This window comes from Ixodes scapularis, unplaced genomic scaffold (genome assembly GCF_016920785.2).
Source record: "Ixodes scapularis isolate PalLabHiFi unplaced genomic scaffold, ASM1692078v2 PGA_scaffold6__148_contigs__length_123643588, whole genome shotgun sequence".
NCBI classification, from domain to species: domain Eukaryota; kingdom Metazoa; phylum Arthropoda; class Arachnida; order Ixodida; family Ixodidae; genus Ixodes; species Ixodes scapularis.
Genome location: NW_024609881.1, coordinates 56199597 through 56212807, shown reverse-complemented (window position 1 = coordinate 56212807; position 13211 = coordinate 56199597). Strand labels below are relative to the sequence as shown.

Sequence of the window (13211 nt, the reverse complement as noted above, 5' to 3'; positions counted from 1 at the left end):
AACAAGCAGATATTTCATTGAAACGACTCAGGAAGCCAGCCACCGCTTCTTCCTGCCAGTTATTTTGAGGAAATGTTTGTTTACTGGTTTACAAAATTCAAGAAAAGGAATCAACTTGGAACTAATAAGCGACCAGCATTCGCAGAACACATTGAATATGTATACACAAAGTCGCCTTCACTTGAGTGTTTACTACATACACGAGACAATCTCGAATTTGGATTTCCTATTTTAAATTTGATGAGATGTTCCTTTCTCAGTTTTATTTTGTCCAAATCATAATAAAAAAATACACCCTATTCATTGTGGCAGACGTAGTGGAGCGCTGGATATTCTATATGTAGGGTTCCGCGTTTTCTGTTTCTATTTTTTCCAAGTTCGGCATACTTTTTTCGGTGTTTATTTTAAAATTCAATTTTCGGTTTTTTTCGGCATATATTTATGCCCACAAAAGTTTATCAGCTTTTTTCGGTGAATATAAAATAAACACCAACGGACACCGGATCAGATGATCCTTGTAGCTTTGATATTTGTGATCGCTCAAAGAATAACGACACAAATACATTGAAAAAGAAAAAGACCGAACCTAAAACACAGAAGTACAATCAAGTCAGATAGGAAGCCTATGCCCAAAAAACATGGAACTTCACCTTCTGTACATCAGGATTACTTGATCTCATTATAGTTCAGACACATGTACTTTCCCAAGTTTTCTTCGTTGATCCGCACTCTTCCTTTCCTGTTAATATGATCCTGAGCTTTGAGAATGCCCTCTCAATGCTAACACTGGACACTGACTGGCTGAGGAGATGAAGCGCTGCCTGAGCCAAAATCGGCGAATCAACCAATTGTGACCGCCAAAAGAGACACAATGCAACGTTTTGAAGCACAACACAACATGCAGAGCTTGCATCAAGTCAGTCTTCCTTACAACCAGTTTGAAAACACACTCGTACATGGCGAAGTCATGGGGTATTTCAGACTTCACGTTCCGATCGATGATACGCACATTAAACCAAAACGTCGTGATGGCATCCATGTATCCCATACATTCAGACACGTTTCGATAGACGCTGTCGTTCCACTTTTTCGCCACGGCTCTGCGGTACGACTGGAAGGTCAAAGTGACCTCTTTTGGTTAAAACTGAATTTTAGAAAATGGGTTCGACATACTTTTATCGGTTTTTATTGGTTTAAATCGAAAATGCCAAACCTAAAACTGACTTGTTTTTGGTTAAAACCGAATTTCCGAAAATGAATTTGGCGTACTTTTATCGGCTTTTATCGGTTTAAACCGAACACTCCGAACCCTATCTATATGCAATATCCAGTATTTTGTGCTGGGGTGAGGACAGCACACCACCATCCCAGCACTTCGACACCTCAGCGCCAAAAGTGTTTGTTAGCATGACTACGGATGCCACGTTTTCAAACTTTGGTAAAATGTCCTACTACAAATATCACTTCACCAAGTAAACACAATGCGTGAAACAGGTTTTGCCGCACGTTACCCAAACAGCACGTGAAGCGAGCTGACAAGCTGAGCGATCCAAGATCTGAGCGGTTTGTCTCTGACTGTCCTATTTATGACGTCACAAAAGATGATGATGATAGCTAGAGGAGTGCCCCCTGTAATTCGCACACGCTGCCAATACCCATCCGCTGGAACGGCACTGAGCGTCCGCTAAATCCTACCGAAAAATAACAGTGCTCTTCGACGTTACTTTTGAACGTTTCTTTCGATTTAGCAAACTTATTTACAAGCACGAAAATGAAAGTCACAGAATTCTACAAAAAAATTAGTTGCATGCTAGGACCCCGATGCGTATGAAAACACATTCTTTTAAGAGATGTTGTAATTGCTTTCATAGTCCCTTTAACCTACCAATTGCCCGTGGCTAGAAGGTACAAGCTACTTCCCAGTACAAGGTACACAGCCACCATATTCATCCATCCATTCATGCTTTTCCAGATCGTCAGTCTCGGGGGCTTCTCGGAAGAAGCGAGCCAACGAAACAAAGATGGCTGTGCCGCCTTCGATCCTGAAGAAGAGGGGCAGCAATGCCACGAGCCACGCGGAGTCGGCTAAGGTCGGATTTCGACTTCCCTCGGCCGACGAGGTGGACGTGGAAAAGGCACTCTTAGAGGGGTCCAAGTGCAGCTCAATGGACGGCTCGTACAGGAACCTGCTCAGCGTCCTCAAGTCGGAAGACACCGACGTAAGCGGGGTTTCTATAAGTTGGGAAGGGGGGTGAGCCGAAGTTATAGTGCCCCATCAAAACTCAACTCGCGGATCTGTTCACTTGCCTCAGAGCCTAATATCGAGAGAGTTTGGTCAATGGTAGGAGCCGGCGGAAAGTGGGAGTGCAGCGGCGAAAGTGTCGCCGCCGGCAGCGCTGCATGTTTCCCCTGTGACAATCCTGCGAAGTAAAATAAAGCCGAGATGACCTTGAAGGAGCCGCACATTGCAGCGCAGGTATATTTTGTTGCTGGATGAGGCTGAGAGTACATAATTGGATGATATTAAGACATTGTTGGAAATAGGGAATATCAAGGTGCTGTGTGTGTTTACTGAGCCAGAAAAGGTGACATAAACGAGAAAATATTCTGAAACATGAGGGGAAACTGCGAACATAAGGTGCGCGTTCAGGGTTAGGGCCGAAATTCCCACGGAACCATGGCCACGGTTTCAATCGTCCACTCGATTGTTGCCACGGCTGCGACTGCAATCAAAAAAGAGATGGAGTGCATTCGGAATGTCGCTGTGACGCTAATGTCGCGTGCGTTGCCCTTCCAGTTACGAAGAGTCGCAAACTTTGACTCTAGCATGTTGAAATGAAATGCTTGAATTCATTCTTACCTAGATATTGTGATTGGAGGGTATTTGTTAAGCTCATTGCCTCCGCTAGGGGAATATTTGTGACTAGTGGTTGGTCACAAGAGCTGCCAATCATCACGCCCAACGTCATTGAAACAATTTCGGCCAATGACGTGCCCTTAATTTCACCCTATTCTTACCAATTAATGACCAAACTATCTACATATACGGCTCTGACTTGCCTCACTCTTCATCACCCTTGGACGTGAGGTTAGGGTGAGTTCGTCAACCTCGAAAGTTTGTGAGTTTGAGGTGTAATCAGGAGCATGAGATCAGTGAGGAGCGCGAGTTCGGTGAGTGCATGAGTTCAGTGAGAACCCAAGTTTGACGGGTTTGGCGAGTTCACGAGTGAGGGATTGAACACAAGTGCTTATTGTGAGGGGAAATGAGTTTCAAGTTTGTTTCTGGTCGCATGTTTGAGGGCGAGGAAATGACTATTCTGTTATGACCTTGGCGTAAGTGAGTGAGTTCAATCTTGTGATGCCGATCTCTGACTGAAGTAGAGGCATTTGTGCGCGTAGATCCCCAGACTAGTGCACTGTTGTGTTCTGTTTTTGGCAGCCAATTGGTTGAATGTGGCAATGGAGAGCATTTTCCAGACTTGCAGTCGGTTTGGCAGGCTTGTGATCTCCGCTTTGGTTTTCTCTCCGAGTGAAGTGGAGCGTTGGCTTGAAGGGGCACCTAACTCCCACAGTTTACTTTTTTTTTCGGACGTTGAGTTAGGCCTAAAGCACGAAATGCCTTCATTAAAGACGTCGCATAAGTATTTCCAATTCTAAAGCGTGCTATGTCTTTGTGCAAAAACAAAACAAAAAGCATTATTTGAGCCACAAGAATTTTCGCGAGCGGTAGAGCCCCTGTAGATTCTGTTTGGGTACAAGGTCTTGGCAGGCGTAAATACTTCAGTCTGTGTTTTGCTAATTGAAGGTGCTGCCGTGGCTTGGCATTTCTTGTCGCGAGGAGGGGAAGGCAGAGGAATTACTTTATATGTCTAAATAGGCTTCTTGAGTCCCGATTCTTGCCTGCCTTAATTTCTGCGTAGGTACAGAAGGCATGGGGTTCATTCGGCCACTTTCTTTAGTCTGGAATTGTTTCATCACGCCATGGGAAAGTTTCCCCTAGGAGCAAATTGGAACACCAGAGGCGCGCTGCCGACAACAGGAGTCGGGCAATCAGATCGCTCAAAGAACCTAACGGATGGACGTAGGTTTGGAGGAGCCACCGCGGAGAAAGTTGCCGGGTGTGTCTAGTCTTCTGTAGAACCCCCCGAACCCGTCGGAAACACAGTCCATACTTGACACTTGGGGGGCACATTATTTCGTAATAACGAAATGCTTCGTAAAAAGTGCTATATATTATTGAAAAACTATTATCCAAATTTGAACTGAATATCAGGGTGCGAATAAACTGGCAAATATTAAGTGTGACAAAAACCCCACTTGCATTATCGCCACTTGCGAGGAAATCTACTCGAAGTTTCCAGAACAGTTGGTACTTTATCTAAGGAGCGTAACTGAGCTAAGGGAAGAGACTTGACGGAAAAAATTATCAGTGCAAAGGACAAGGGCCAGTAGAAGTAGAAGACAGGCCAAGTGCTGGCTGGCTGGCATACAAACAAACTGAGGCACTTGACTGTTTCTTTAGTGGGGCAAAAAGTGTGCCAACCTTTTTACTCGTTGACTTTTGCAATGCGAAGGATGCAGCCCTGGCGAGGCTTCTGCGAAGGATCAAGAACCATGCGCAGCTCATCGAGAGGCACAGCGACCAGGTGGCAGAAACCTTGCTCGTGAGTGTCCTTGCACATTCTTTTCGTCATGAGGGCCACATCGCCTTGGCCCGGAAGGTCCGCTGCCACTGCTTTTGCCCAGGCAGCGCGACCTGTGATGTCGGGGCGAGGCAAATCCCGGTAGTGAAGTTACGTAGGGGAACTGTAAGAGAGTGCTGCAAAAACCTCTCGGCACCATTACAGTCTAAGCTGTTATAACAGACGATTTTGACCAAGATTTCGGTCTGTTGTAAAAGGAGTATGTTGTATGCAGATATTAAGTTAGTCAATAGTGCATAGAGGAAAACCAACCAAACTTCACAAATCAGTATGTTATATCCAAATGTCTGTTGTAACCAGGTCTTTTGTAATGAACTTAGACTGTGTACTGTTCGCCCCTAAACTGACGGCGCGGTGGGAGCTACCAATCGCGGTACCGGTTGGCCGCCTTCCTTTCGTCGCCCAACACCGCTCTCTACGTGTGGGTGCGGGAGGGAGCGCGATTGCGTGGTGGAAGATGCACGTTTGACCGGCCCGGCCAACGAGCACACTGCTTCCGCCACATTGTCGGCTTAGGGTTAAACAGAGCACAGATCGCGTGCATACATATTTTTATATTCTTTTTTTTTACTCTTCCCTTGTGATTGTAGGCTTGAAATAATTCTGACAATGTAAGTGTCCATCTATTTTATGAATAGTGCGAAGATTTGGTTTTGCAAGAAGCACAAAACGTTTGGCCTCGCAAGTAGCACAAAACCTTTGGTCTAGTCATACGGTGGTCAGACGTGTTGCAGGGCTGCACGATCGATGTTGCCAGTGTGCCAGTTTGTTTCCTTTTCTTAAAGGGTTACAAGCAGTTGCAAAGCAGTCACTTGAAGCTGGTTCATTCGAAACACTTGCGATTTTGCGTATGTCTTCTCATTTTTTTGGGGCTCTTACCACGGCTCGAAGAACTTTTGACTGCTTTACGAATGACCATTTTTCGTAGACAATACATACATTTGATCTTGCAAATACTGAAAAACCATAACTCTGGTTAAATGACTCTCGGGGCATAGACGACGTTAGTGTATTCTCCTGTAAGTGTTTACAACGAAGGACGATGCTACACAACGCACTCGGTTGCCACAAAATGCAAGTGCGTGAGCCAGGTTTTAAACGCAAACATGCGAGCCACCCTCGAATCGGCAACGGGCCGGCTCTCTCGTGCCTCAAGGCGGTCCGGTGCCTTGTCTTCCACAGAAACTGAAGGTGCTGCGCAGGGGTGCAGACGTGATGGAGATGTTTGCCAAGCTCGTCTGCGACCTCGTCTGCCTGCACCCGTTCTTCTTGCACCACGTCATCACGGCAGTCCTCGGCATCTTCATGTCCCCAGGTGAGGCCTCTGGGGGCTGGCACGGCGAGGTGGCGGGCAACGAGCGCCCGACACGATCGGTTTGGCCATATTCTCGAATAGACCTTTCCGGAAAATCCCGCGAGGCCTCTTACCAACCCCACATTGCACTGCACGGTGCGGGGAATTGTGAGGCCATCTTGACGTACGCTCAGGCCGGCTTGTATGCTTGGTACACCCTCCGAGTTACTGAGTTTTTTCTCTCTTACCACTGCGAGTTCGGAACACTGAGGAAACAAAGCGTACGCATCACATAGCCGATGCATACCGTTTTGTTATCGTTCTGCTTTCTTTGCCTTTGGAAATCTCGAAATACTAAACAAACATTAACCGCTCCTTCTATTTATGAGCGCTCCTTCACGTACTGTATATTGGATTAGCATAGTGCATCAGAAAGACGATGGGAGGCTGTGCTAATTTCTGGAATGGTCTATTCATTGCACCCAACTGCTTCGTTAAAAATAGGCGATCGCTCAGGATAGGGTGCCTTCATGTGCGCTTTGCTTTTGGGGTGATGACATCTGACCATTTTGTTCCAGATGCTTATTTTTATTTTTTGCTCTCAAGCGCTTGAAAGAGCATGTCCCCGCACGCACTTGTGGCGCGGACTATTCTATGATGACATTTTGTGTTCTGCAATTTTTTTGTATTTTCTCTATGAGATGTGCTGTCGGCTACAAAGCATGGCATCACCCTAAACAGGAGGACATTGAGGCAGCTTAACTTGGGACAGCTTAAGCATGGTTCAGCCTGATAGCCAGGCTTGGGACAACATACATTAGTGGTGGGTCGGTTTTTACCGGGCCTACATCTGGCCTGGGTCTGGTGTGCCGATGAAAATTTGTCTACGTGAACAACTTGGTGAAGGTTATCTTTAAAAGCCTATTTGTGCTGCCTTGTACCGCCTCTTAAGCAAGACAATCTTTCATTGGTACCATGTCGGGCCTTGTCCAGCCTAGATCAGATCTGGGTCAGGCAAGTGTTTTTAAAGTCTGCTGTGTCAAAAACGTCACGAAATAGTTCTCCAAGGCCCTATTTTTAAACAGGTTGTCTATCAAATCATTCCTGTTTTTCCCTGCCTAATGTCAGGTCTGCATGCCAGTTTGGTGGTCACACCAGGACCACCTAGAAAATGGGGCCTTTCCTCCCCCGACATGCTTGCTAGAGACAGTTCAGGTGGGGTTCTGTGTTTTCGGATAAATCCAATAAAATCCGAAAAACACTCGCCAGTAAATATTTCTTTGATTCAGATTTATCGAAAAAACTCCAAATTCCGAGGTCACAACTACAAAAAACAAAAAGCAAGAAAGACGGTGTTTTGCAAATAAGCTTTATAAGAGCACAGGGTCAGTGGTCCTGAGGAGGTGCCACTTCAGTTTCCTTTGAAATCTAGAACTACTGACAAAGGGGTTTGCCTTGAAGCACGTCGAGGTTTCCTCAGCACAATGGGTCATGACACCTAATGTTTTTGAGTTTTGTTTTTGAATTTTGAAAATGTAAGAACCCTGTAAAATAAACTCAGAATTTCAGACAGTTGGGAATCTAACAAAAATAAACTCTGATAAATCCTGATAAAGAGCATTTCTTCTCAGTTTCAGTACATTGAACATCTTTGTTCGGGAGTAAATACTATTTGGGCAAAAACACCATAGAAGTCCAACTTTATCGTGAAAGAGGCTATGCATATGGCCAAGAATCGAAAAGCCCTCCCTGATTGAACAGAAAACTAACTAAAACCAACATTTGTTTGTAGAAAGTCATGTGCGATTGTCTGCTTTTGTATTTTGACGATGCTTGCTGATGCTGGTTTGTGTATTGCAAGCATGTCCCAATTCGTCACTCGTTTCATTATCAATGTCCACATGTCGACAACAAAATGACACTCAAAGAAAGCGTTTTAAGCTCGGGCTTACACAGCAAGGTCATGCAGGAGACCGGGTGTAAGCAGAAGGGGCACCGCCTGTGCTCTTGGTGCCTTTTAGTTGCCACCACCACGAATAAAATAAAATGTAGTGGTGTGGAAACTTCAAATAGGTTTCTCTCAGTTTCACTTTTTTGCAGTAGCTTTTGTTTTAGGAAATGTGTTATTTCAAGGAATTACAGAATTTATTCTTTGCTGTTGATGTTTCTGAACTGAAATTTAATGAGGAATGAGGCTAAACATTTATTTTTCTATTTATTTAGATGATGTTCTTATTGCCAAAAAGTATGGTTTTGATGAAAACAAAATGCCCCATTATGTGGAATGCCTTTCAAATTGTCATTTTGCATAGAAAAAGTGCTGCTTCCAGGGTAAACGATAGGCGCACCCCCTGTTCAATATTTTGCAGCAATTTTATACGACAGATTTCTTTGCCAAGTGAAGCAACTTACATCAGTAGCTGTATACCTCCCCCTGTAGCTTATCCGAAAATTGTCCAACGGAGATGAAACATCATACAGTGCATTTAGGCAACGAGATGAATAGAGCCTTTAAAATATGTCAATATTGGGCGACTGGTTTAAAAGTCCACAGTTGAAGGTGGTGTCAACCGTGAACCTATGACTGACTGTGGTAGGTCCAAGCAGTGTGCCTGGCCAGTGTCCAGGTCAGCGCGAGTGCAATGCCATTACACCGCGATGCCAAGACGGGAGTGTTGGCCGTTTTTACGCATTCTTTTGTCATGCGTCGGCGAGCTAGCTGCCGAGGCGGGTCGGAGATACACTGACAATGACATTGTGCTCAGGCCTCGCCTTCTGGACGCCATGCCGAGAGCAAGTCGTCTGCTTCTTACGCAGGAGTTTCAGTGCAGTCAGAATGATGCCGAGCTTCGATTGGCTTTGATTGAAAGGATAGTGGGAAGACCTCAATGCTAGATGCCTCGAGGTCTTCCCACTATTTTTTTTATCATCCCATACGAGCTCGGCATTCTGACATCGTCACAAACCTCGGGCAAGATGTAGATGAACTTGCGCTTTGCATCGGCTGCCCCCACGTAAAACGATTTTACTAGCAGTCGTCTTTCGCGTATTAAAGAATAGTTCTTGTCGCTGTGCACACTGAGAGTATTCTCGCTTTTCCAACGTTAGTTTACGATGGTGGCATTTTTGAGAAACAAGCGTTTTTTCCCTGCACACCGTAAAATGCCGAGCATCTGCCCGTTCAACAATAAGCTTTCATCCCCCAGTTTTGCTCGATTATCTCTAAATTTTGAGTGGGCGCTCGCTCGGGATTTTACGGTAAATTTTTTTCGGTTGGTGGCACTTCGGGGAGCTACTGGGGTTTGCATGGCGAAACCTCTGAATGTGCGCAGACGCAGTGTCGGACGAGATACCGGCGTCGCAACGTCGGGAGCGGTTCGACCAGCTTCACGGCATCTTCCGCGAGATCTTCCGCCTTGTGCCAACGTGAGGATCTTTTTGTTTTATTTTGTGTCTTGCCGATCGTTGCTTGTGATTTTTCTCTAGTGAGCTTCTAGCTTTGGAGGGGATATAATGTATGGGCTCAGTGAGAAGAGGCTAGAGTCACTGAATGTTCCCGGAGGCCTATTACATCATACTTTGTAAAACCAATTTTTACAGCGATGCCTGTCATGGGGCTCTTCGCATCACTGGAAATGATGTTCGTTGTTGATGATGTGGTTCTTGTCATTGATGTTATAGTTGGCATAGTAGGGCGTAGGGTGTCCGGTGTTGATGTTGCGAAATCCCGAAGGAAAAAGCGCCCGCCGTTCGCGGGAATCGAACCTGGGTCCTCTGCATGCGAAGTGGAGACATTACCACAGAACTGTGCCACTGCACTAACAACCCGGTTTATACTTAGGGTTTTTGTAGTACCCAATACCCACTGCACACATGCGCAGACTCTCTGAAAGAATACAAATAAATAGCCAACAACAATATACCATTGTAGTGCTGTCAATGCCGAGAGCTCGTGTCGAGAGACGCGCTTTCAGGTGCTTCAGGACAAACAGGAAACAAAAGCGTTTGGAACAAGATGGTCAGGTGTCTATTTTGCTCCAAACGTTTTTGTTCATGCACCGTACTTTGCGTGAACGTGACGCCAGTGCCCAACAACTTCGCCGCGACGTGTTGCAGCTATTGCTGTGACCGTGCTCTGGTTAACTCAGGACTGCTAAATTTTTCACTGTATTTTGAGCGGTTTCGATCCATTGTGTAGATCTTCACAAACTTGGTTCGTGGACTGGGAGCCGAAGCGTGTGCCTTTCTCGCCGCCGCAGGGCCCCCTTGAGTCTGGTGTCGGTGGCGGCAGACACGTTCCCCTACCTGAATCGGGCCGGCGTGCAGCAGGCATGCCTCGTCAGGCAGCTGCTCGTCGTGGCATCGTACATCCCGGACCAGCGCCCGGAGCTCCTGCAGCTCCTCGCCTACAAGGCCCTCCAGATAGACGTAAGTTGATCCCGCAGCGACTTGGTAAGCTACGCGTCGGAGTATCAGCCAGTGTGGGCAAAGCGACACCACCTAGGGGACAAGGCAAGCGCCACTCCCCTATCCAAACATCGTCGCTAGTAACAGAGCCGTATTTGGAGAGTTTGGTCAATGAGAGGAGCCAGTGGAAGACGGGGTGGAGCGGTGGAGCTAGCGCCGCACATTCCTCCTGTGAGGATACTGGGAAGTAAAAATATCTGAGATATCCACCGCAAGTGTTTTTTGTTTCTAGATGAGCTTGAAAGTATAGGAATAGATAACTGAAAGCGTTTGATGGAAGTAAGGCGTCTTCAATGTGCCGAGTGCGCTTACTGAGCTGGAAGAGGCGAGGGAAGCTTCCTGAAAGACGAGGTGAAACTGTGAACTTGGGATGCGCGTTCGGGGTTGGGTCAAAACTCCTACCGAGTCACATCCGTGGTACTTACTGTCCGCTTCGCTGCAGTCACTGCCGCGACTGCGGCTGCAATTGGAAGAAATATTGAGCACATTCTGACAGTCACTGTGACGACGTCACGTGCGTCACCCTTTCAGTTATGGAGAGTCGCAAATTTCAACTGTAGCGTGCTGAAATGAAATACTTCAATACATCCTTACCTAGAAATTGCGATTGAAGGGTACTTGTTAGGCTCATTGCCTCTGCTAGGTTCATATTTATGGCTAGTGGTTGGTCACAAGTGCAAGTCAATCATTGCACACAAGGTCATGGGAGCAATTTCTGTCAATGACGTGCTCTTATTTTCGCCCTATTCTTACCGACTAATGACGGAAGTCTACACGTACGGCTCTGGTTAGTGGACCCACGCAGCGCCGCCTAGCTTGCGTCATCATCGCCATCACCATGCCTCGCGGCGTCCCGCAGTGAGCGCGACGCTGGCACGCGGCGGATCAAATAATCAAGGCGGACGTGTTTGCCGCTTCGCGGTGTCTCTCGTTGACCTTCGGCGCGGTTGCCACTTGGGTCGGGGTGGAGATTCCAGTAACGGCGACGTTGCATGCAGGTGGTATTAGGTGAAGACGGGAGCAGAGCGCGGCAAAGTGCAAGCGCTGTCGTAGGCGGTCTTGAGAGAAAGAACAAGAAAGAGGGCAACGGGAAAGCGGAGGAAGAAAGCAGACGGCGGGTTAGGCACGTTCGTTTTGCCGCGACGAGGTAAAATGGCTCAAGAGCTCGTCGACTTTATTTTTTAACTATGAAGCGCGGGACGCCGGATGTTTTTGTGTGAATTAAAGCTATGGAAAACTAGACGCATACCTCGGAAGGGATGTTTCCCTCGTCCTTTGCGCATGTCAATGCATTGTCGACAATAAGGGCCCCTCTGGACAACCACTGTTGATGGCTATGCCCGGCCGTGGCAAAGCAGCCAAAAGGCGTGGCGCCTTTCCCTCTAGAATATTGCATTAAAGGGGCACTAAAGAGGATTCTGCGATCATCTGTTCTTGGTTATAACTGATTTTACGGCCCCTGAACATCCTAAAAATCCAAAAATTACAATCGCACCACGCTGATTTCTTTGTTAAAAATGTGATGAAACGTTGGGACGCACCACTTTTTGAGCCAATTTATCTGCTCAGGACGGGCGGGGCACACCCGGGCAGCGGTGTCAGCGCGGTGACGATGGGCGCTCGTTGGCCAATCGATTGAGAGGCGACTTGCAATTGGCCAACAAGCGCCCATCGTCACCGCACTGACAGCGCTGTTGGGGTATGTCCTGCCTTTCCCGAGCAGAAAACGCAACAAGACAACTCGTGCGCGACTGAAAAGTTGTGCACGAGTCATCAGAAGAGGATAACGATTGTTACTGTTATTCTTGTCCAGCTTGCTTGCACATTTGCTTGAACAACATTATCATTGTGTAGTCATTTCGGAGAGTGGAGAAGAGCACACTGTTAAAAAAATTTCCTCGCTAAATTTAGCGGAGAAACTGGCACCACGCGACTCAATGTCACGTGGCATCATGGCATTCCGCGACGGCTCTGTGACCTCGATTTCCTTGCTAAATTTGGTTGGGAAGTTGACGGCACTAGACGTCATGACCTGATGAGTCGTGACTGCGTCGAGTGATGTCGTGTGATATCGTGAATGGGGGATTTCGTCGAAAGGCATTCCGTGATTTAGAAAACGTATGCACCTGGTTATTGTTGCTGCGAGCTGATGCGAGCGAGCCTTTTATATTTTCTTTTTGCGTCGTCTTGTCTGAACGAACAGTTGCACTGCCCCAAGGACGACATCCAAGAGGCAGAGGAGGAGGACGACGAAGAGGACGACATGGAGACGGACGTCTTTGCCATGGTACGTCGACAACCTTTGCTCGGCGTTGCAGCCTGTCTTCTGAGCACCATATTATCCGAGCTCTAACCTGCACTTGGTATATAACCTGCAAAAGCAAATTAAAAAAAAAAAAGAAAAGAAAAATAAAAGTTTTTTTTTTACAGTTTGCATAGTCTGCACTTAACAAAATTTTCCATAGCACACTAAAAAAAGTGCTCGTTTTATTATCACACAAATAAGTTTGTAGCATACAGAAATCATCATTGCCATAATCTGTCATTCACAAAATTTGTCTCGTCATAATGAATAACCTTGAAAAGTATGAATTCCTGTTTTTTTCCGCACCTGAAAATAGGCCGCACAGCATAAAACTTCAACTTTGAAACTTTGTGTTCTGCAGGCTATGGCGCGGTGAATAAGGTGACTCTCTTGGCCTTTCGTTTCTTGCGTGCGGGATTCTGTTTCGTCGATTTGCCACGTT

The 13211-nt window shown here is 46.5% G+C and overlaps 1 protein-coding gene across 1 annotated transcript in view; it reads left to right on the top strand.

The window, feature by feature from the left end:
* Window positions 1–13211, top strand: part of LOC8023266 (RNA polymerase I-specific transcription initiation factor RRN3) — a 41008-nt gene that overhangs the window by 6296 nt on the left and 21501 nt on the right. Inside the window, exons 2-7 of the mRNA XM_029988159.4 lie at window positions 1973–2219; window positions 4575–4664; window positions 5886–6018; window positions 9330–9423; window positions 10257–10425; window positions 12668–12751. Of these exons, the coding sequence (XP_029844019.3) occupies window positions 2022–2219; window positions 4575–4664; window positions 5886–6018; window positions 9330–9423; window positions 10257–10425; window positions 12668–12751 (768 nt within the window). The 5' untranslated portion in view covers window positions 1973–2021. The remainder of the gene's footprint in view (window positions 1–1972; window positions 2220–4574; window positions 4665–5885; window positions 6019–9329; window positions 9424–10256; window positions 10426–12667; window positions 12752–13211) is intronic.